Source organism: Pogoniulus pusillus, chromosome 1 (assembly GCF_015220805.1).
Source record: "Pogoniulus pusillus isolate bPogPus1 chromosome 1, bPogPus1.pri, whole genome shotgun sequence".
NCBI lineage: Eukaryota > Metazoa > Chordata > Aves > Piciformes > Lybiidae > Pogoniulus > Pogoniulus pusillus.
The window spans coordinates 36,927,367-36,952,141 of NC_087264.1; the positions used below are offsets into that span (position 1 = coordinate 36,927,367).

General features: G+C 39.2%; 1 protein-coding gene across 1 annotated transcript in view; it reads left to right on the forward strand.

The window, feature by feature from the left end:
* NUBPL (NUBP iron-sulfur cluster assembly factor, mitochondrial) overlaps window positions 1-24,775 on the forward strand; it is a 95,081-nt gene that overhangs the window by 52,316 nt on the left and 17,990 nt on the right. Inside the window, exons 7-8 of the mRNA XM_064148501.1 lie at window positions 8,741-8,834; window positions 20,571-20,656. Of these exons, the coding sequence (XP_064004571.1) occupies window positions 8,741-8,834; window positions 20,571-20,656 (180 nt within the window). The remainder of the gene's footprint in view (window positions 1-8,740; window positions 8,835-20,570; window positions 20,657-24,775) is intronic.

The following is a 24,775-nucleotide window of genomic DNA, read 5'->3' on the forward strand; positions in this document are numbered from 1 at the left end:
TCTTTTAATATAATATAATATAATATAATATAATATAATATAATATAATATAATATAATATAATATAATATAATATAATATAATATAAAACAGATGCCAAATTTATGAACCTTTTCCACTAGATGTGTGAAAAACATTAAGAATTGAACTTAAAAATCTAGGAAAGGAGGAGAAAATACGAAGGCTGTCCCTTGCTTTGCAGTGGTCCCAGAACATTTGTGAAACTTGTGGTATCAGCAGCTTCGCCAAACTGTTTTAATAATGTTTAGAATGCAAGTATGACTCTTAATTTCTTCTTGCATAATAAAGGTTTTATTCTCAAACTGTCATCTTTCAGCAATCTGTGTTTTGGCTCCCTGGGAAATGGGAATCTCAGCTCATGAAAGCACCTTGACCTTAGCAGAAGGGTCTTCTATAGGTGATAGTGCTGATTACAGTTAACATCAGTTGTGTTGGAAATGCATGGAGCTACTCCTTTTCAGTCATTTCTAGACTCTCGTGTTCATGCCAGGCTGCCCCACAGCTGTGTGTCATTGTTCCTTCAGCCTGACACAACATGGAGTGGGTTTTCTGAAGGTGAATAGGCACCTGGTGTCAAGTGCCTTCCCTCTGTCTCCTGGAATGCCTTGCAGAATATAACCTCTTTATTGTCATCTTCTGTGAGTTTAGTTTTGTAGGTTATATAAGTGAAGGTGACAGAAACTGCCATTGGCCTCAGTGTTTAACATGACTAGAAGTCATTAGGGAGGAGGAGATTGGTTTCTGTTTGGGTTGTTGAACAGGACAATGACTTTTTTCCTAGACTTCTGTTTTTGAAAGTTACTCTGTATTGAGAAAGAATAGGAGAATTTCCTTCTCATTATGGAAATCTTTGGAGCAAACTGTTTTTATGTTTTACTTCAGGTTCTCTCTGAACATGGCTCAGAATTGCCTTGGAGGGAATTTCAGCTGTAGCATTGCATCTGTTTTTCGTGCAAGGCTTTGAGATGAGTTAAGCATCAGAGGACAAGTCAGAGGAGCAGTTGTCTTTGTTCAGAAGGTGTCGTTGTATTAAACACTATGGCACAATCCTGCTATGGTATCAGTAGCTGTTTCACCTCTATGGAGGTTTCCATAGGGACTAAAAATCTTCTGGTTTACATGTGGGCAATGACTTTTTTTTTTATCGATATTTCTGAAAACAAATATTTTTAAATTAAAATGCCATATTTCATTGTGTATTCTTAATTTATCTGTTTCCTTAAATCATTAAAATACTTTTTTGTTGTTCTTCCCAATGTCCATTTATGTTTAAGCAGAATAATTAAGGAAGTATTTTTAAGTATTTGTTTTATCTTACACAAAGAGATGTAACCATAAGTGACCAGTTAGAGATGTTCCTTTAACAGCATTCCTTACTTTCATTTTGTCCAGCTCTTTGCCTGTGTAAAATATACACAACAAAGTGGCTAGGGAGAGGAGGGATCTGTCAGGAGCGGACTTCAGGCTGGCTGCTGTTGGTACTTTCCTGGTACTGGTGTTCAGAGTTTGACTGGCTGCTGCCAAGCTTGCACCTGCAGTGCTGGTTGATTGAAACTCCGCATGCATTCCTCTTGATAAGAACAAATAAATAATATCTTGTGTTACTTACCGCACACCAGGATTGCTTTAAAACCCCGAGCAGTAACCCCTCTTTTGTGCTAATATTCTGTCATTTCTGCCTTGCTCACAGGGGATGCTCAGGCTCCATTCCTCACCACAAATGCCATCCCTTATGCTGTACCTTGGGTTCAGCATGCTATTTGGAGCCCTTACTCAAAATGCATATCTGGTGTTTTGAGTATGAATTGTCCCATAAGCAGAGTGATTGATCGAAGTCATTTGCATAGAAGCATTTGTGGTGTTTCCGAGCAAGAGAAAACACACAGAAGCACATGGCACTTAATTACATTGCTTAACAATAAATGTCAAGTGAAACCTTTTTGAAAAAAGATGAATGCTATACTTAAAGAAAGTGCAATTACATTTCTATGCTTTGAAATGTTTTACACACTGTATATCTTAGAGGGGCAAAGATTAATACTTCTGTACATGCAAAGGTGCTGACAGATTTCAGATGCTACAAGGCAGGCTTTTGTAACCACAGTCCCCTTATTGCTTGCTAAGGGAACTCGTTTACTGTAATGTGTTGTTAATCTGAGCTCATTTGCTTGTGTGCAACCACATTTGCATACAGACATTTTTCAGAATTGATTGAGAACACGAGGACTAGAGGTCTTGATTTGGTAAATTGTTGCGTATAAACAAGATTTGCATTCAAATGAGTGTTTATATCACAGCCTGATTATGTGCCCCATTTTAATATTGTTGAATGAATGGCAATAGTAGATTTCAGAAAGTCACTCCTCTGATTATATGTTCTAATTCTAAATTAAATGTAAAATTTCTTCCTCCTCCCCCTTTTTCCTTTGAAATTTAGTAACAGACCTGGAATTACTACTTCCACTAAATAATGTGTACACTTCTAGAACAAATGATTATACTTTCAAAATTACATTCAATAATTTGTTTAATAAAAGACTGTCATACTGCTTCTCTATTCCTGTGGGAAGGTAGCAGAGGAGCAACTGAACTCCACAATCTCCATTGTCTGCTTTATGTCGAATAGAAAAGAATGAAAGGAGTGTTAGAGGGAGGATTGGGATGACTTTCAGAGTTTCCCAACAGAGTCTGAGCAAATCCATATGTCTAGAGGACACTGCTCACTACTGGGCATAAACACTAGCTCACTTCTTTTCAGGAATTACAGTTATGTCACAGAATGTTAGGGATTGGAAGGGACTTCCAGAGATCGATTCCAACCCCTCACCCAAGCAGGATCACCTAGGGCAGGCTGCACAGGAGTGCATCCAGGTGGGTTTTCAAAGTCTTCAGTCTCTGCAACTCCTCTGGGCTGTCTGCTCCAGTGCTCCCTCATGCTAAAAAAGTGTCTCCTTGTGTTGAGGTGAAACCTCCTGTGTTTTAGCTTGTGCCTGTTGTTTCTTGTCCTGTCACTGGTCATCACTGAAAAGAGCCTAGCACCTTCATCTTCACACGTACTCTTCAGTGATTTACCGATGTTGGTCAGATCCCCTCTCTTTTCCAGACTACATAGCCCCAGCTCTCTCAGTCTTTCCTCACAGGAGACGTGTTCAGGTCAGTCATCCTCATAGCTGTTCATTGGAGTCCAGCAGAATCCTTTGTCTCTTGAACAGTGTTCCATGTGTGGTGCAGCTCTCCCTTCTGATCCAGAATTATAAATGAGAAAGAAGAGAGTAAAATTACAAGCATAACTATTCAACTACATGCCAAATTAGAAGTTACTTTTAATGAGAAGTTTACCAGTCTAGTTTGCTGGCTTCCACCAGTTCAGTGCCACATCAGTGGTGTAACTCAGATGTGGTTGTGGAGGGTAATCTTCACAGCTATTCAGTGCTTGCTAAACATGGCAAAAGCCTGTCTTCCTCCCGTGCTGCATAGCAGCAGCTCATCCTCTCTGTCCCTGCTGGGACGGTGCAGCTTTTCCATTTTTCTGCAGTCAGATTTATAGGTGTTGTAATGGAGCACAATTCATTTGATCAAAAGCACCTCATGTCTTTTTTTTTTCAGTGCATGAATTTGAAAAAAAAAAAAAGTGAAATGAGATGGTTTCAGTGCCATAAATTAAGTAAAGCATTATAATTTAATTGCACTATGAGTTAACAGAGTATTTTTCCTGTTGCCTAGCAATGATATTTACCATGAGATGCACCATGTGCACAAGATTCCATTATTCTGTTTTCAGAGGTTTATAATGATAAAAAAAAAATATTACTCATAGGACAATCCAAAAAAGTGCATAAGTGCATGTTGGGGTTCTTTTGTTGTTATGAGGTCACTTACTGAGAAAGCTTGAGGTAGAAAGCTCTGATGCTTGATCTGGTGCTGTTTTGTATGTGCTAAATTCTGAAATTAGCTTTTTGAGAAACAGTTATTTTGTGTGCTTTTGAAGCAGTAAGCTGTCTATAAAAGTGCTCTTTTACATGGAAGGTTTTACTTGGAGATGTTTTTACCAAGGCACCTACTTCTGCTTAGAATGGTAGCAGCTACTCTTTCCTCACAAAACTGAATGCTGGAGAGGGTTACTTCTTGTAAGAGTGTCTACTGATAGGACTAGGGGAAAATGATATTAAGCTGAGAGTGAGTAGCATTAGAGTGGTTCTTAGGAAAAAGTTTTTCAGTACGAGAGTGAAAGGACTCTTGAATATGCTGCACAGGAAGGTTGTGGATGCTTCCACTCTGGGGTTGTTGAAGGTCACGTTGCCTAGGATGCCTAGTTGAGAGGCATCCCTGCCCATGGTGGGGTAGTTTGAGTAGATGATTTCTAAGGTCCCTTCCAACTGAAGAAATTCTGTGATTCTCTGAAAAGGATTTGAACACTGGTGTTTGAGGGCTTCTCTGTGTTCTGAATAGTAGTGGAAAAGGTATAGATATTTCCTTTGAGGGACTGTAGTAACTTCCTAGATGGGTAGATTACATCAAGCCTGGTGAAGGAGACTAACTCTTGAAGAGGCTGGAGGAGCAGAACCTCTGGTTAAGAGTGAAAAGAAAGGCCCAGAAAGTCACCTTAGGATGAGGTATCTTAAAGACAGGGCCAGCAAGTATATACAAAACCAGATTGCTTTTAGCAAATTCATTTGGTAAGAGCGAGACTTGGATTGTTTTGTATTAGGCCATGAGGCAGTGCTGTACATAAAAGGACTTGAATTTGAGTTTGTGGACAGAGGGTCTGAAAACTGCTCACTGTCCAAGTTCTTTCAAGAACTGAGAGTTTTTGGCAGGCAAAGAGACTGAAAACTGTCAGAGTGCTAGAGGTGCTGTAGTACTCATAGATGTGGTTCTGGACTGCATCTTGCTCTAAGGCGGAGTGCAAGGAAAAAAAGGTTCATTCATAGCTTCTGTAAAAGTAATTAAGGAGAATATGACTACTGGATATGTAAATCTGGACTTAGGCCAGAATCAGCCTTTACGAAGGTAGAGGGGAGGAAATGTATTTTTGAGTTAATCCTTTTTAAACCATAAAACTTTCTACACCATAACGTTTCAAAAGATTTGGTTTTGCATATTGAGATGTAGTCATGTAGCTATTTATAGAGGATATATATGTTCAGTTGCAAATCATTAAGGAACTTGACTTTACCCATGTTGTAAACTACTTTTTAAGAGTTGTCTTGCTGCCTTTATAATGGTTAATTTTTAATTAAGGAAGAGAAACGTGAAGTTCATGCCTTTAAGCGAGCAAACTAGTTTTGACTGGAAAGGAGACATTCTTCAGTACTGGTTTTTATCTTGTTCTCTAACTGAGCAAGATTAGTTAAGAAAAACAAAGTAAAAAACAGAGGGTTTTTTTTTTCAGATAAATTGGCTTTTCTACCCATGCTTCTCTTTCGGTACATGCAATTATCACAGTATCACAGTATCACAGTATCACCAAGGTTGGAAGAGACCTCACAGATCATCAAGTCCAACCCTTTACCACAGTGCCCAAGGGTAGACCATGGCACCAAGTGCCACATCCAACCTTGCCTTGAACTGCCCCAGGGACGACGACTCCACCACCTCCCCAGGCAGCCCATTCCAGTGCCTAATGACTCTCTCAGTGAAGAACTTTCTCCTCACCTCGAGCCGAAATTTCCCCTGGCGCAGCCTGAGGCTGTGTCCTCTTGTTCTGGAGCTGGCCACCTGAGAGAAGAGAGCAACCTCCTCCTGGCCACAACCACCCCTCAGGTAGTTGTAGACAGCAATAAGGTCACCCCTGAGCCTCCTCTTCTCCAGGCTAAACAACCCCAGCTCCCTAAGCCTCTCCTCGTAGGGCTTGTGCTCGAGGCCTCTCACCAGCCTCGTCGCCCTTCTCTGGACACGCTCAAGCATCTCAGTGTCCTTCCTAAACTGGGGGGCCCAGAACTGAACGCAGTACTCGAGGTGTGGTCTGACCAGTGCAGAGTACAGGGGCAGAATGACCTCCCTGCTCCTGCTGACCACACCACTCCTGATGCAGGCCAGGATGCCACTGGCTCTCTTGGCCACCTGGGCACACTGCTGGCTCATGTTCAGGTGGGTATCAATCAGTACCCCCAGATCCCTCTCTGTCTGGCTGCTCTCCAGCCACTCCGACCCCAGCCTGTATCTCTGCATGGGGTTGTTGTGGCCAAAGTGCAGCACCCTGCACTTTGAGCTATTGAACCCCATCCCATTGGCCTCTGCCCATCTGTCCAGGCGGTCAAGGTCCCGCTGCAGAGCCCTTCTGCCCTCCAGCTCAGTCACATCTGCCCCCAGCTTAGTGTCATCTGCAAACTTGCTGATGACTGACTCAATGCCCTCATCCAGATCATCTATGAAGATGTTAAAGAGGATGGGGCCCAGCACTGATCCCTGAGGGACACCACTAGTGACAGCCGCCAGCTGGATGTGGCACCATTCACCACCACTCTCTGGGTCCGGCCCTCCAGCCAGTTCCTAACCCAGCACAGAGTGTTACCATCCAAGCCGCGGGCTGACAGCTTAGCCAGCAGTTTGCTGTGGGGGACAGTGTCAAAGGCCTTGCTGAAGTCCAGATAGACCACATCCACAGGCCTCCCCACATCCACCAAGCAGTCACCTGATCATAGAAGGAGATCAGGTTAGAAAGGCAGGATCTGCCCTTCCTAAACCCATGCTGGCTGGACCTGATACATGTAAGTTTTCTTTGTGTACTCTCAGTATGATTATGAATGATAATCACTTTTAGAACTAGGTGTATGTGGGTTTTGTTGACAAAACACAGGTTGTATAAAGTAATATAGATATTAGAGATAATGGAGATTTACATTAAACTGGAAAAAGTTCAATATTTGCTGTGGTTAACATAAGTAGCATTTGCTTTTTAGCTAGTCTGTTTTAGACACCTTTTTAGTGCTTCTTCACCCTTTGTATAGAAAACAAGGAAAGGCAGATGTGCCTTAGAGTCCCTCATTTGGAAGTTGGAAAGTAAAATTTGCAGCTAACCTTTGCTGTCGTCCTTCTCCCACGAGGGCTCTGAAATCCTCAGTCTTCATCAGTTTCCTCTGAAAAATTCCATTTCTTGCCGAGTGCTACATTGGAGTAGTGATCTGGATTTCACATTACATGTGTTTCCCTAGAAGGTGGTCATCCATACAGCAGCTGAATGAAAATGAAGGAGTGTTCCCTTGACAGGATCTAACCCTCCAGGACAATAACAGGAATTATGGTCAGTTGTTTTTACTGGTGAAACAATGCTGAAGGAGTGTGTAAAATGAAAGAGAAAATAACATCCTGTCCTTGTTTGGTGTTTTCTGGTGTTAAAGCAGTTCATACTGTTACATCTTATATATGTGGTAATGTGGGAATGCAAAGTGAGAGGCAACAATAACAAGTAGTGTATGAGCATTTGACCTTGGTTCCCACAGCTTCAGGATGTCTCCCACAGTGGAGGAAAGATAGTGGGACATCTGGCTAAGGAGGAAAACAAGGCATGGTTTATGTAAAACACTGGGCTGCACTTGCCTAGATTATGCTAATGTATAGGTGTGTGCTCTATGCTCAAGAGTATATAAACGGAGTAAGAATGAACTATAAAGGTCTCCGGTGGGTTCACGTTGAGTTGTGTGGAGTCTGTGTTGTCCCTTTGCGGTATTGTGAGAATCAGAAACATGCAGTGTAATTTCATGATGTCTGTGTGGACAGAAAAGTGAGGGGGAGACAGTTGCAAGTCTTTAATGTGTTTATAATTTCTAAAAGCTTCTCTACATCAGAGGCAAAACTGCGTTTCTGCTGGCTAGCAAAAGTGCACCGCTACCACGTCCTGTTTGAATCAGTCATCTCCCGAAAGTTAAACTGTTGGGAAGCATTTAGGTGAAGTATAGTGTGGCTTTGCATTATATAAGGTGGGCCAAGGACCATTTTTGCTCTCATGAAGAGAGCATTTACTTCAGTACGCAGTGGTCGAGAGAGAGATATTTGGCTCTCCTGAAAATCTGTCTTAACGAATGTAAATAATCACAGCATCCTCATATTTGAGGCTAATGCCTTGAATAGTCTTTCTAATTTGTTGCCTAGCAACTAGTAAGCTTTTTTAATTGCATGATGTCTTATGTACATTGTAAGTCTGTGTGATTATACCTGGTGATTTTAGTTTAACAAATCCTTTGGGTTTTTTTCCTCCAAACAGCTCTTTTCCCATAGGAAAAATTCAGTACTGATAGCTTTAACTTTACAACAACAAACAAACAAAATTGCTAAAGATTTGTGTGTAGCTTCAAAAAAGTTGTAAGCAGCAGCCAAAATTGGTTTTAAATTAATGGAATCAATTCCTAAACTACATTTGTTGCACAAACCCTGAAATTTTGGTTAGTATTTTATCTAGCATTTGCTTCTAATCTGTGATTAAGCAACTGCAAAGTGAAAGTGTTGAGGAAAGAATTCAGTAAGAATTATGCTTATAAAGTTAATAGTAAAGTCACACTTGAAGTATTGAGTGATCTGCAAAGATTGCACCTCTTAGAAAAACAATGGCCTGGTCCTGTGCTGAAAGTGTCGCTTAAAGGGCATCTTGGTATCATTCTTTTGAGGTGTCCTTGGTTTATTTGTTTTAGGTTGTAGGAAGGGAGGACTGCAATCAAACACAAGCCAGCTTAAATGAAAACAATTCAGACCTCCACTATTCATTTCTGTTCTCCTCTTCTAGGTTGACTGGGGCCAGCTGGACTATTTAGTAATTGACATGCCACCTGGGACTGGAGATGTACAGCTGTCAGTTTCACAGAATATTCCAATTGCAGGTATGTGTTGCTTGGCTGTTTCAGAGGTGTTAAGTTTGGTAGCTCTGAGTAAATTGTATTTTAAAATGCTGGTGAAAAATTCTTTTAATTATCTAACACAGCAAGAACCTGTTCTGTCAGTTGTATGATAATGAAAAATACTATGAATTAATTTTAACATGTTTAGCATCATAATTGTACTACTTTTCAGCTAAGTTTCAAAAAGATTTGTAAGTCAAGCATAGGAGTACTCATGAAGGAGAGGCATTCATGCCAAAAACTGGTGAAGCTACTGGTTGATAGTATATCCATTGTACCAACTGCTGTATTGTATTTTAGTGTATTAGTAAAGCTAATACAGTAATATAATTTGTCTTCAGGATTGCTTTATATAATTAGGAGCCGACATGGAGATCTGATAGACTGTAATGGTTTATTAACTGTCTGACATACTTCAGCAGCAGTTGTCAATAGCCAACATAATCAATGTGAGGAACAAAATGGTAAAAGAGACAAAGCAATGCTTACAGTTCCAGGAATAATGTAGTAATTGCTGTGGCTATTCACCAGGAGGGGAGCACAGCACTGGAACACTGGAACGTATTACCCAAAGAGTCCATGGGATCTCCAGCCCTGGAACTGGTCTGAATTCTACTAGATTTAGCTTTAGATTTAGTTGGCCTTGTCTCTGGATTGGTAACGCTAGATCTTTTCCAACCAGAAATTCTGTGAGTCAGAGTTATTAAAGAATCAGTGGGACTGCTTGATCCACTTTTTTTTGTGGTACCAGGTACATACATTGATGCAAACACACAATGGTGGCATGTTGTACAACTCTCATTCTTTTCTGGGAGCAGACTGGCTGACAAGCACAGGCAGGCCTTGGTTCCCTCTGACAGTCCTTTCTCTCTGCACTGAAGTGAAGCTGCTAAATGTTATGCTTGTGGAATCATTTCTCTTGCATGTAGAGCTCTACCAGGCTGCGTGATCAGTTTAATGAAGAAGGAATTGTAAACTTCCAAAATTTCATAGGATAGGTAAGAGTTAACTACAGGTATAAGTAAAAAGACTTGTGGGCATTGTAGGCATGCCCACAAGACACTGGAACTGCTATATTCTGGGGTGTGGATCCTGTTTTCAAAGCAAAACCATCAACAACACATTGAAGTCTACAGGAATGGAAGGAGCCCTTTAACAATCTGTCAGCATCCTGTGTCTTTTCCTTAACACAGTCATTTCTTGGCTGCATTCATACATGATATGCATTTGCATTTATCTGCAAGCCCAAATATTCTGCAACTAGTTAAATTTAGTGTTTAAGCTGTATGATGTATCTTATCTTCCCTGATGTAAAGTTCAGAAGACCTTGAATCTTTTGATATGTAAAACTCAAATGTTAAGGCATGTGCTAAGTCAGCCATAACACTATTGCCCCCAAATTGTTAATGACCATAGAAGGTTCCTGCTGCTGTCTGCGTTAAGTGGTGAAAGGGAGCAATTCAACAGAGTTTTGATGAAAGGTTTAATGATTCTTGACATGAGAAGTAGAGGAAGAGGGTTCTTATGCATTAGCTTATCTGTGAGCTGGAGCAAACAGTGATTTATATCCGTTTTCTTAAATACAGTGCTTAGTACATTGCATATGTGAGGAGCAAAGCAGGAAAGCCTTTTATTTCCAGTGGTTTAAGCAATGAAGTAAAAACATGACAGTGGTATGGAAGTTTTTGACAAGGTAGAATTTCATGTTGAGTCCTGTGTGTAAGAGCAGTATACCCATGAAATGAAAGAGCTGTAGCTTTATCTTGGTGGGTGCTCTTTTCTTTCAGTACAGTGGATATTGATAATTGCTACTCCCTCCAGTGCAACTAAATGTTGTAATTTAACATAGGTCATTAGGCCTTTTATCTTCAGGGAATTATTTGTGCCCTTTGCTCACAGAATTCTACAGTGCAAGTGGTTGTAGTGTTGGTGCACAGAGATGGTGGAGAAAAGTGGTTTAATCATTTATTTCTTCTAAATGTTGCTGAGGTCTGGATATGGAAGGTCACAATATCTTCTTAACTTGTACAGCACCTTAGTGAATAGAAACTTTAGATAATTTTATACATAGTATAATGCAATGGAATTATATATTTTTTTCATTAATAGAATGGCTTAGGTTGGAAGTGACCTCCCAGCTATGGGCAGGGATTCCTCTCAATTTGAATTGGCTGCTCAAGGTCTCATTCAACTTGGCCCTGAGTACCCCCAGGGAGGAGGCATTCACACCCTCCTTGGACAACCCATTTCAGACTCTCACTTTCCTACCTGAGAACAGCAGTGTCCTCATTCTTGTGTAGGTGTAGCAAAGTAGAGAATTAAGAGTAAATAATTTGTTCAATGTTTTAATTATTTTTTCACGTGATTGTCAGAAACCTGTGGTTCTGGTACCACAGGTTCAATGTTTTAATTATTTTTTTCACATGATTGTCATAAACCTGTGGTTCTGGTACCCAGTTTTGAGGCAAGTCAAAGGAGACAACATGTTGATTGAAAAAAAAAAAAGAAAAGACATTTAAAACGCCAGCAAGCAATATCTGTTTTCTTGATAAGCTGTAAAAGGGGTAAATTCTCACCCACGTCTCTTTAAACTCTTCGCTCTGGCTGTCTGATGTGTTAATTAATTTTTACTATTTGCCTGAGTGGGCTTTCAGAGATTCCAAACTGAAGATAGCATTTTGATTTCAATTCTGTAATGGTTTAACATTGTTGCCACAGTTGCTCAGTCCAGTTTATAACTCATCAGTCCTGACTTCTTAAAATTTAAGCATCGCTTTGTCTTTCCCATAAGTTGGTTTTGTTGACCTTATGGAGGTTGACCCTTGCAGCTTACAAAGTAAGTGCATTATGTTTTTGATGAAGAAAAACACAGCAGACAGGGAGTGGTGAGGTTTGTATTTACCTAATAATTTATGAAGAATTCTGTCCTTGACATATTGTGGGTGGTTTTCATCCTCATTGTTAAGGCTGCTTTTTGTGTATTACAGCACAAGCAGGACTTTCTTCTTTTACTCTTGTTACGTGGTTTCTGTCTCTTTGACACTCTACCACCTTGTTTAGCATCCTTCTCTTTCTTTCAACCTTGCTCCCTTAAAGGCTGCAGAAGATAGCATTACAGAGCTCAGTGATGATGTCTTTGGAGCAGTCTACAGAATTCTGCTAGTTTTGTGGGCTCCATCTTCATTAGCAATTCGTGTTTCTAAGCTGTGTTGCCTTTTATGTTCTTTTTACAGAAAGCATTTGGTGATGTGCCATTCTGTTCTCCAGCTTTATTCTTTGTTTATCCTTTGAGGATGTTTTTGGACAGTCATGGTATTAGTGGCATAATTTCTCTTCTTCCCTCAGAGGCAGCATATATATCTTAGTTTAGTACATTCAGAAGTGCATTGTCTGCTTTGCATGAAAGTTGTACTTTGATTTGCATGCATGCATATGTGAGATACAGTATTTGCATGACACTTTCTTCATTATTTATCTGTGGCTTCCTAGGGATAGGCAGTGTAGAAAATTTTTATTATGACTATAAATAAATTTACAAAACCTGCATATGTTTTTGTCAGCCACTTACAGATTTTTGTGTGAGTGTGAGAATGAGCACTGGTAATGGTGTTTTGTTTGGGGTGGATTTGTATCACAGCTTTGAGATGATATCACAGGTACAGGCTCACAGGTAAATTTCTGGAGTCAAAAAGAGAGCAATATCTAATAGGCAGGACATTCTGTTGTGTTGCTTTTATAATTCTGGTTGTGATTAAAGAGCATCTTTAATGCATCTGGGAGATGCATCTTATTTAGCATATTATTCTTTAATCATCCATGACTTTTCCATGCTGCCTCAGTCACTCTTAACAAAGGAGTAGATGAGAAATTATAGAATAGCTTGAAAATATATTTCTACTCAATCACCACTTCTTTCTTCAGATGCATGTCTGCTTTCCAAGTAGAAATCCAGGGTCACTCTAGAGGAAAAAGCTTTGTTTATGGTCTGTTATTTTGTATTTAGTTTTTCTTTTCTTTGTCCTTCTCTTTCATCTTCTGCATGAAACATCCAGGAACGAGTTCTTTATCATGTGTTGAACATGCATACTTGGCAAAGTTGGAAGCATCATTATGCATTTTCCATCATTTGAAACAGGGGATTTCAGATAACAATTCTGTTGTTTGATACTGAGATGCAGTGTAAACTAATAATATTATGAAGAATAGGACTTCTGATTTCTTTGCACTACCTTGTTGCTAACCTGAGAAATCTGTGTATTTCGTTGATTACTGAAAGGAGCCATAAATGAAATTAACAAATAGTGCTGGGTGAGGAGGATTAGCTTCCTTAAAGGCTAGGGAGTTTATTGTTCTCTGCTTTTTGAGTTTAAAGGCTGCACAGGCAGGATCAAGGGCACTTCTATTCAAGGGACAGTCCCAGAGCCTTTGCCAGTGTTTCTTCCTGCGTTGTAGGGGCTCACCATTAAATAAATCAGGCTGCCTACTGTCATTACTTTATTAACGTTAAATTCTGTGTTAGTGAAGTGTGACAGCTCGACAGCTCTAGTGACTGATACTGTCTCAACTGACAGAACCAACTCCAGGTTAAAACTAGGATTGTTTTATTTGCTGAACTTGGTCACATCACTCTTTTCTTTGGATATCAAGATGCTGGGCAATGAAAGCCATTAGAAATACACACATACCCAGTGGGAAGCAGGCTGAGACAACCAAGTAATTTCACATCTTACTGAACAATCTTTTAATAGTAATGAACACTGGACTGAATTGCATTGGCAGGAGACCTAAAAGGTAAAAGGCTTTGTGTTCTATTTTTAGTGCTCTTAATTTTCCCACCTTTTGATGGGATTTTTTTCTTTTCACACAAAGCATATATTATTAAAATCTTATAATAAGCTCTAAGAAAGCTATTAATAAGAACCAGAAAGGACAATTAGTCAAGGTAAGCAAAGTGACAGCAACATGAATGTAATTTAATGTTTTTCTCAAGTTCTATAAAAGCAAAAATTATTTTAGTCACCCATTAGATTTAAAATCCCTACAGTGCAGAGTGCCTACCATCTTTTCATTGCATTGGCTTGTAGATGGTGTATTTTTCCCTAATGATTGCATCTTTCAGTAATATGTAGATCTTTATTAATTTCCTGAATGCTTTTTGCAGATAAGGCTGAAATATTTACCAAAGGAGGTTTTGTTGCTTCAAATAAGAATTTCCAAGGAATTGTAGCTCTTTTGAGAGCAGTGTTTTCATAGAGAAGTTTAAACAAAACAAGAAAGCGTATTTCTGTCTTTGCTCATGAAGCATTACAAGTCATACTTCTATTCAGATATATACATTGAAAAGGAAAGAACAGAAGTATCTCAGCAACCTGAAGACCACTGGCAGTTTCAAACTCTAAATGGAATGTGACACACCAAACTGGTGAATCAATCTATTCGAATTTATGTTGTTGTCACACAGACCAAGGTATAGCCTTTTTACACCGCTGTGTTATAGCAGTGTGTGGGATATAGGAGAATATAGAATCACAGAATGACTTCGGTTGGAGAGGACCTTAGAGATCATCTACTTCAACCTCCCTGCTATGGGCAGGGATGCCTCTCATCTAGACTCAGCTGCTCAAGACCTGAACTTGAACACCCCCAGGGAGGAGGCATCCACAACTTCCTTGAGTGGCCTGTTCCAGAGTCTTAGCACTCTTCTACTGAAGTTCTTCCTAAGACCCAGTCTAAACCTTCTTTCCCCACCTTAAAACCATTTCCCCTTGTCCTATTGCTGGACACTCTCACGAATAGTCCCTCTCCAGCCTTCCTGTAGGATGCCTTCAGGTATTGGAAGTCAGCTCTAAGGTCCCCCCAGAGTTTTCTCTTCTCTAGGATGTTCAACCCCACCTCCCTCAACCCAGCCTCGTAGCAGAAGTGTTCCAGCCCAGGTGAGGAGTAGACTGTTTGACCAGAAATTGACATTAAACTCAGCAAAAAGAGAATTTCAAATCCTGCTTTTCAAAAGGAAATCCTGTTGATAATTTCAGAAACCTGTGCTTGGTATGAAAAGGAATTGTGACTTACTAGATAAAGGTATCCTTTTAAATGAACTAAAATTGCAGACAGAGTAGGTTTGGTGCTGTTCTCTTGTGTTTTCAGAGCAGAAATGATGAAAAAAACACCTGCCAGTGCTGCAGTACAGGTTGTGTGTAGCATACAGTTTAAGATTAGAGATGTATCTCTGTATTCTGTCACTGCTCTTTGTGCAGCTGTCTGTTTGCCTCATGTTGAACGTCTCTGATGTAAATCGCAGTTGCGAGGTATCTGATCTGCTTTTTAGTTTAACAGTAATGCACCATGTTTTTTCTCCATTTCTGAGCTTGCTTCTTTTGTGGAGGAGGTACATTGTTTGTTTCTACAGCAAGTTTTGGAAGGTATTTTGATGAAAGCCATCTGGGTAATAAATTTTACTTGATCTATTTTTGAATCACAAATGATTTTAACATCCGATATTTATGTAGATTTACTCTTTGCTTTTGATACTTGAAATAACTGCAGGAAGGAAAAGGCAGATAGATTTAGGGTAGATTGTAAACCAAAATAAATTTAGTTGTATCAGTGGGGATTTAAAAGTAATTCTTTGTATTCATCCAAATGTGATTTGTATACTGAAATAATTTGCTTGTGTTGTCAAAAAAGTGTAGTTGACAAATGCAAATTATCACTGTGGTTATCGTAGCTTTGGACACTCCTGGTATTTTATTATGAAGTGTCAGACTCAGTAGACTGCAAACTTAATTTAGAAACTAAAATAAATGAGTTTAGACATAACTCTTGGCTTATGGAGATTGAGTTAACACACACTGCCTGTCCAAGCTGAAATCATAGTATATATTCAGTGCGAGTTGTTCTAAATTTCATCGTTCCTGAAACAAAATTTTCAGGTATTGGGTTAAAAAAAGCTGTGAAGTATAGAGGCTTTGAAAACTGAGCTTCTCTCAGATCTGGCAACAATGGCAAAGTGTCTGTTAAGTACTAGATTAGCTGCAGTTGCCTTGACTCTTTTAGACCAGTTATTCTGAATAGGAAGAATAAACAATTGCAAAAGATGAGAGAAGTCCATCTGATTAGTGGTGTTGTATTTCTTCTTCGGCTATTTCTTACATTAGAAAAAAAATGTTTAAACCTGCTCCTCAATACCCCCATCTCAGGGCAGGGTGGTGAGTCATTCTTAGTAATTCCTGTTCAGAGGTGTTGTTGCAGTCTTCTCACTTTACCAAATAAATACTGCATTAATGTAACATATGTGTGCAGTTTGCCAGGGCCAAACTCCCAGCATTTTAACACAGACTTTTCTGTCCACGTCTCTCTGCATGTGATCTAGTGTGAGATGGATGTTGTAATCCTTACTGATCAGTTATATGAGGGCAGTTTAAATTCAGGGTGACAGCTTTATCCGTCTTGTAATATTCTTTTGCTCAGCGGTTTCTCTTGCCAGGAGGAAGAAGCTTGCTTTAAGATTTATGTCCTCATTTCATGTGGGTAAGGCAGGAGTGTCCCAGTTCTAATTACCCTCTAATTTGTGGGCAGGAGAGGATGTGTGGCTGTTGGAAACTCTCTGAGCAGTTCAAAGACTCCTTCAAGGTGAAGGTAGTGAGCAAACTGGAGGTGTGACACAGCCAGCATCCTGCCTTTGGGACGTTTCTAAGCTATCTTAAGCGTCAGGTTAGGATCTCTTAAGGGAAAAATCACACCAGTCATTCTTTCGCTAGTTATAACGTGATGTCACACGAGCTAAAGGAATATCTTTACAAGTCCTGTCCAAGGAGATGGGCAGTTTTTTGATGTTAATGTATCCATAGTAATTGTCAGCTGAAATTCCAGCAAAGACAGAAGTCTTTGTTCTTGCAAGATCTTGTTCTGTGTCTTGAAATTGCAGGCACATTTTGGCAGTGAAATAACAAGAAATGTAAAGAAGTTGGGAGGGACTCTGGAGACATCCACAGGAGGGAAGATTTAGATTCATGAGGCTACTTAATGACTTGAAAATACAGAATTTTGAGATGGATGCAGTGGAAGAGGTAGCAAAAGCTACTAAGAGTACATGAGTAGTGTGGTCAGGTCACGCCGTCCACAGCTATGTGGAAGCCTGAATGTGATTCCTTGCAAGAGAATTCAGTGTCTGTCAGTGAGTATGTGCAATTATTACAAAAATGCAATATATCTCTGTGTCTTTAGCCTCCAGAACTCTGTTTGTCAGTCTTTCTGGTCACTTCACAAGTTTTAGAATGGCATTATTTGCTAAGGTAATAAGAATCAGAATGATATAAGTCTAGTACTTGGGTCTGCTGGAGTCTGTAATCATCAGTTTGGATGAAATGCTCATAGCCTGATTCTATCTTTGAAGACACTGGAAGGAAAAAAGAATATGTTAGAGGGATCCTTTTGATCTCAATATAGATCTTCTAAATTGCTGCTTATCAAGAGGCTTTTTACACCTGCTTGCTTTTTCCTTGGTCACAAATTAACTATAGCTAAGATTTAGGGGCATTGCACCTTATGCCTTATAACTGAGAGCATCTAATGATGCTCTTAATGGTGCAGTGAGTATAGGTGATACTTTATGTACACAGGAATTACAGAGTTTTTTCAGTGCTTGTGATTTCCTGATCATCAGTCCACCAGAGGGATGAGTACCAATGTGCTGTGCAGGCATAGCTTTCTTTTACTGAGGATTGAGAACCTTGGGTTAAAAAAGGATATATTGTGTATATTATGCATGCTAAGGATTGAAAATATAGGTAGCATCGTTTTTACTAATGCAACATACATCTGGTTTTGTCAACTGAAATGTAGTGAAGATAGAAAGATAAATGGAATGCATGAGTTAAGTATATACGGCAGTTAAACCTACATGTGCTCAGCTTAGACATCCCTTGTATGCTTAAGGCAGAGAAATTGTTCTTCTGCAAACACAGAATTTGTAGTATGTTTTAATGTGCACTGTAACAGCATGATAATTTCTGCAGCTTCTCTCTTCAATTTGTCAGCATTAGTTTACTGCATTCAGACAGAGATTTTTGTAAGCATTGCATCTATTGCTTCAAGATACATGCTGTGTGCATGACTGCAGTCATATTTCATTACTTTATTGATCAAAATAACTCTCTGCTGCTTGATATTCCTGTTAACCATGTGCAGTCAAGAGAGTGTGAGCTTGTTCAGCATTTGGATCACTTTTTAAATTAAACATATGCAAACTTACTCAGGGAAAAGAGGAGAATTCCATTTCCCATATTTGGTTGCCAGTGAAGGAATTAATGTTGCTAATAATTTGTATTCTTGAACTCTAGGTTGGATTTGCTGGACTAGAATCAGTACCAAATAAAGAGAAGAAATCCTTGTTTTAAAGAGTATTGCTATAAATCAGTACTAGCTGACTGTGAACAAGTTTTATCAATAATCCATTTCAGAATGAAAAGAAAAATAGGAGAGGCACATCTGTTACACCCTTAGCAGCAGCTTCTTGAGTGTTTTGGCTTTCATTCTGTGGAATAAGCTGTGCGAGTTGTCTATGAGTGTAATTTTAACCCATGCTGTAGAAGCTGGAGTTACGTTTCATACAGGGAGCTGGCATTTGTGGCAGCCTAACCCCTGCCATGTGCCATTCTTTTTGACATTTTATCTTTTAACCTTTGGATGAGAGTTTGTTATTCAAAAATAAACTAAGATGTGCTGCTTCTGATTCTAATTGGCGTTTTCAATGTCGCAGTCCTTCAGACATGCCAATTACTTGATTCTTGCTTCATAAAAAACTGTTAATGGAGCAGAAAACTTGGACTTCAGATTTTTGACTGCATCTTAGCTTCTACCTGAAGATCCAGAGAATGCTGAGGTAGCATCATCAGAGAAGAGCCTGAATGAAAGTGTGAAAGAACATGGGTGAACACACACAAGGGACAAATTTCCACTTCTGTTGGAAAAGAAAGCAATAAGAATTTTGTCCAAGTATTGAAAGATCTTCATTTTACAAATATACAGAAAACTCAAGAGCTTTGAACCTAAGTGACTTGCTTGTGGACTCTGGGTTTGTGCATTCATTTTGTGGATTTAGTGCAACATTTCCATGTCAGCTGTAATGAATGTATAACCCTGCACTTAGTGAAGCAAGGAGCTAAGGTGATTAAGCTGTAACTGAAAGGCTTCCCATGTTATTCTTTGGGATGCTACTGAAAGCAGGTTTACTTGGGAAAAGCAGCAAATTATTTGGAAGTTAGAATGTTAGCAAACAACAGGGAGGTTGTGTTAGTTCTCTTCCATACAGTTTCTGGAGTTGTGTCTAATATTACATGAGGCAGAGGTTGGCAGCTTCTCAGGAGCCAGGTGCCAGACTGTATTTTTCTTTCACAAACTAGAGATTAGGAATGCTGGTTGGAGACATTCAAATGCACTGCCAGGTAACGCTTGGTAACGGCTGGCTGTCGGGCTGGCAAGATGCCACCTGGCAGACGGTGGGCGGCGTGGGGCCAGTGCGAGGGGCAGGGTTCACTGTCCCAGAATTGCCAGAGCCAGGAGGCTCCCAGTGGTCTGACCTGCACCAGCCGTGTCACTGTTGTGTGCTTCTGGAAATCTACCCACCTCTTCCTTTTGCTTTGTATGCCAAGGACTGGGAACTGCAGGCCCAGCAGGAAACTGTTCTGCACATCTGAAATAGTTTGCTATAATTGCTGTTAGTGTGAAGTTTGGCATAAGTTTCTTGTTTGAGGTTGGCTTTATGTGGCTCTGCCCAGATGCTTCTGTAACAGATACTGTAGAGACTGCATGGTCACTGAAACCAGACCTAATCAGTTAGAGGACAGTAGTATTTTGCTAAAAGAGGAGTGAGCATGACCAGGTTCTTGATGCACGTTTCAAAGAAATGATTGAAACCTTTGAGCACATGCAGAAAGATGCTGTTTGTGAAGTCATGTTGAACATTACAGTGTCTATGTTGGTTTTGCAGGCTGCTGTAATCAGAAAGTAATATGGGATAGTATAGAGTTTGCACCTCTAGGCTTACTTCAGTTTGCAACCTTTGACAAAGCTCTGAGTGCTTTTATAAGCTTAATAATTCTTGAGAGTACTAATTAGCAGGTGAGCTGGAGCTGTGTCTGAACATGGAGCAATATTAGACCTTTTTGAACCTAGTGCAAGTGTGCACATCTGTCTTGCTCATGCAAATGCCCTGGTGTTGCATCTAGTGTAACGTTTCAAGACTGCCTGTCAATGCTGGCATGAGAAAGTGTGGCAGGTTCTGAAAGCAGCGGTCTGATTGCAGGCAGCTGCCTCTTGATTTTAGGACAAGGCTTATTGTTAACTCAAAAGCTTTCAATTGTAATTATGGGATGGGAACGTTACCAAGTAGATGTTCCCAGAATACCACCTCTAACCTGTCAGAGCATGGATTGTGTTTTCTGCCTGCAGTCATGTAACAGCTAGATCATTTAGATCATAGAAATGTTCTACGTAGAAAAACCCAGGATGAAAATAACTGAATTATTTCTGTTACTTCATATCTTATGGACATTACTTAAGAAAACAAAAAACAGCATCATTTTTCCCCTTAAGTTAAAAAACCCAAGCACAGAAGTGTGTGACTACTTAAAATTTATTGGCATGTATTAATAATCAAAATAGTTACCAATATAATCAATAATACTCATTTTAAAGGGAGTTCATGTTTTCTTTTCCCAGGAGCTGTAATCGTCTCTACTCCACAAGATGTGGCTTTATTGGATGCGCACAAGGGAGCCGAAATGTTCAGAAAAGTCCATGTACCAGTAAGTATCTACATTGAAAATACCAACAGATTGTTTTTCCAAAATATAAGCAAAATTCCATAAATCCTTGCTCCAAAAAAAAAAAAAAAAAAAGAAAAAAGCTATTAGAGTTCTTCTGATGTCAATATCAGGAGCTTGCTTCAACAGAAAGGGAAGAATTAGTATAGACGATCCTGCTCTGACAGGGTCTTTGGACTAGATGTTCTTTTGAGGTCCCTTCCAGCCCTGGACATTCTGTGATTTTGTGTCATTTTCTCAGGCCAAGGTGGTTCTAGTACTTGATTGTTTTTTAAATCATGTTGCTTAATCACCTGGAATGGATCAGATGGCTAAACAGTAGCTTAATAAATAACATGTGCTTTCAAATGATACTGTCTTACAATGTCTTTATTATCTGCCCTCTGCAGCACTGTCTGTGTTGGAGATTAAAATCTCAGATTCCTTGAGGTGTGGAAAAATCATATATTGGTACATCTTAAGAAGGAAAGCAAAGTTTTTTGGGAGAGATATGCATGTCACTAATTGTCACTTTGCCATTTGAAGAGGTCTATGACTGTCATGACAAGTAGAAGGCAATCTGTATCACTTAGGTTTATAGCTTGTATGGTAGCCTGCTTTTTTGGGAAATGCAAAATTTAACAATCTCCACAATATTCATATGGATTGGAAGCAAACATTAAACAAAGTGACATCTTGGATTCAATACTTTCTGTGTCCTACAGGCTGCCAAGTAACTAAATGTTGTACTCTAGGCTATGTTCATGAAGAGATTATTTTTTCATTTGAAATGTACAGTTCATGAGAAGATAAAAACTGAAATTCTTCCCTATCTTACATAGTAAAGAATTTGTTTATTGGACTTCAAAAAAGATGTTTTCTTGTTTACCAGTGTGCAGGTTCTTCTATTAAGAAATAAAATTTCTTTTATAGGTAGGGCTTTGTTAATTTAAAATTTGAGGTGACTGCTTTCTGCTTAATTTACAGAGCAGCCTAACAAAAGAAATACATTGATTAAAAACATTCCTTATTGTTAACTATTAAAAAATGGAAGTGGAGTAGTGCTTATAACTTGCTACTAGAAGAAAAATAGATTTATCTAACAGAAGAATAACATGGAATGTTTTGGGTTGATTTTATGTTTATTTGCTAAAATGATGCAAAGTTATTCAAATAGAGTTGTGCTCAACTTAGTACTTTTGAATTTTCCTTTTAATTTAATGAAGAACTACCAAGATTTCTTTCTAAGCCTGTTTTGTTCAACATTCTTTGAACAGAATGGCCTCTAACAAAATAATTCGTTCTATGATAGGCTTTATTGCGTTTGACTAGTGATAGACATTAGATATTATCTATTTTGAGGCATTTTAAGGTCTTCCTAAATAAAATGAAAAGTCACAATGTACCAGATGCTGACTTGAAATATTCTTGAAGCAGTCATCAAGGTCTTAATTTTTTCATAGTGCTGCTTCATTTTATTCTAGCTTTGTGTGTAGCATCAGCACCGATGTGCCATTTCCTTCAGTGCTGAAGGAACTCCTGCCTATGTATTACATTTCTAAGCATCAACTAAATCTGAGTATGTAAAGAAAGTTTAGATATATAATTCTCGATGGACAACTTCAAACCTGAGGTTTACATCCAAAAGGTGGAATATGTGGGACTGTACTTAAATTGTGTATTGTGATTATATAGTTGATGGATCTTTAAAAACCTACTCTGTAAAATTTAATCTTTAAAAAAGCACTGACAAAGATTCTACTATTCAAGGAATCAGGTTCTATAGGTTGCTGAGCTGAGTCTGAGTATGCTTGTTTCTGTTTAATGAACTGGATTCTCTCCCAAATACATGTAGGCATACATACACTACCCTGCCTTCACTCCCACAGTCATTAGTTACCAAATACTCAAATGACATGTAGTTATTACCACAGTGAAATAATTGAATGTTAACATTCTTTGTCTTTTACTGCATTGAAATTAGAGTAGGATGACTGAAGGCACTAATAAAATGCTGGCAACAAACTTCAGTGTTAGAGCCAGAATAATAATGGACAAATCTTATTTTCAGGCCTAGGGCACATTTGGTAGGAGTGCTGTCTCTTGTCCTGTGATGCACATCTGTAAGGAAGGAGTTTGCACAGTGGTGCTAACTCCTGTCACAGGTTTCAACATTCTTCCCTCAAGCAGAAAATACAGGCTGGGTGGGAAATGGATTGAAATCAGACCTGAGGAGCAGGACTTTGGGGCATTGGTTGAAGAGAAGCTGCTTGACTCAGCAATGTGCACTCACAGCCCAGAAAGTTAACTATGTCATGGGCTGCATCAAAAGAATTGTAACAAGTAGGTTAAGGAAGATTTCTTCCCTTCTACTCTTGCTTTCACAAGACCCCATCTAGAATTCTGTGTTGAGCTCTGGGAACATCAATATAAGGAGAGCAAGATGAATGTCTTCTCAGAGGTCATCATGAGAAGGCTGTGTAAGTAGAGAGCTTGTGTTACCATCCCTGCACCTTGTGTCTTGGCCACGTAGTATTTCATGTCTGGATGAGAAAATTACATGTAATAATGTGCCAGTAAATAGAAATTTGTTCCTTTCCCTACTCTTGTGAGTAGGAAGTGGAGAAAGTTTTTGGTGCTGTATTGAAAGAAAGCAATTATTTTTCTTCCTTTCGTTCCTTTTTGTTGTTACTATTTCTTCAAATACTCTTTGTTTTAAACCTTCTGGAAGTTTTACATAAGTAAAGGAAGACTTCTTAGGAAATAGTGTGAAACACTTTAGTGTGGTGTAGAAAACACAAGTGATCACTTTTTGATCATTTTTATTAAAATAACTTTTTTTTTTTTAAATCAAAAGTTTTACATTCACTCTTAAATAATATTTGATGATTGCAGTGAACGCTGGTATATTCTTTTGGATAGGCTTATGTTAGTATAGGTGATGTGTTGTTCTTTTAATAACTAGGCCAACTTGTTCAAACTCAAAACTGGCATGTTCAGGAAGGTTCAAAAGTACAAAATGCTACAAAATAAATAACAGCTTCTTGTACTTGAAAATATATATTCATCGTTTAAAGCTTGACTATAGCATGTGTGACATAGCCAGGTAGATCTGAAAATGTGTGCTGGTTGGAGGCTAATTGGAATATTTTACTGAGAGAAGTGAAACCCTTAGTTGTGAGAAGAAAAAAAAAAACCAACAGTAGCCTATATCAGCCATTCTTCTGCTGAGAAATGCAACTGGTCAAAATACAGATAAGGCACTCACTTCTCGCACACTTCTTAGCTCTCACTTCTGCTCCTACTTTCTGGCAGTCTGTGTGGTTGCCTCTGCCTTAACTCTTTCATCCGACTTAACCTTTTTACCTTTAACTTCCTTGTTGTCTTTTTGACATCTCACATCAGATCACTCCAGATTTATCACGTGAGATATACGTGGGTTGATCTGGCTATTTCTTGCGATGTTTTGGGTGTTACCCACCCCCCTGCACTTGAGAAAATCACCCAGACTAGACTCAGCCAGCTGGAAATTGAAGAATTAAGCTATATTTACGGATTAGCACAATATACAAACAGATATTTACAATATGTACAGTTACATACGGAAATATCCAAGTTGAAAAGTAATACAGAAACACAACAGCCGTCCCAGAAACCAGAGCCCCCAGGAGGAGCTCTCAATCACCCTTCCACTTTCTTCCCACTCCTCTACCTTACCCCAGACTTTGCCTCACATTCAAGGTGAGTTTGGAGGATTGGCCAGGGTAGATAGGAAGCAGACGGATTAGTCACACAGACAGCAGGTTTGCGAGAGAAGTGCAGCCTGAGAGCCCAAGAGCAACTCTGTTACCTATGTTTGTGTTCTTGTTCTTAATACATCTGAGCAAGCCTATGAGTCAAGTAGACATCACCGTTGTTTCCTTTTCACAGCCTATGATCTAATTCTTCTCACCAAAATATCCCATCTAGGCTCAAACTAGCACATTTCTGAAGGGAGGGAGAGAGGGGAGGAGATGGTTGGGAGCCTCCTGGGGACTCTGTTTCTGGGAGGGGTATTGTGTTTCTGCATTACTTTTAACTTGTATATAACTGTATATATTTGTGTATATATATGCTTGTAAA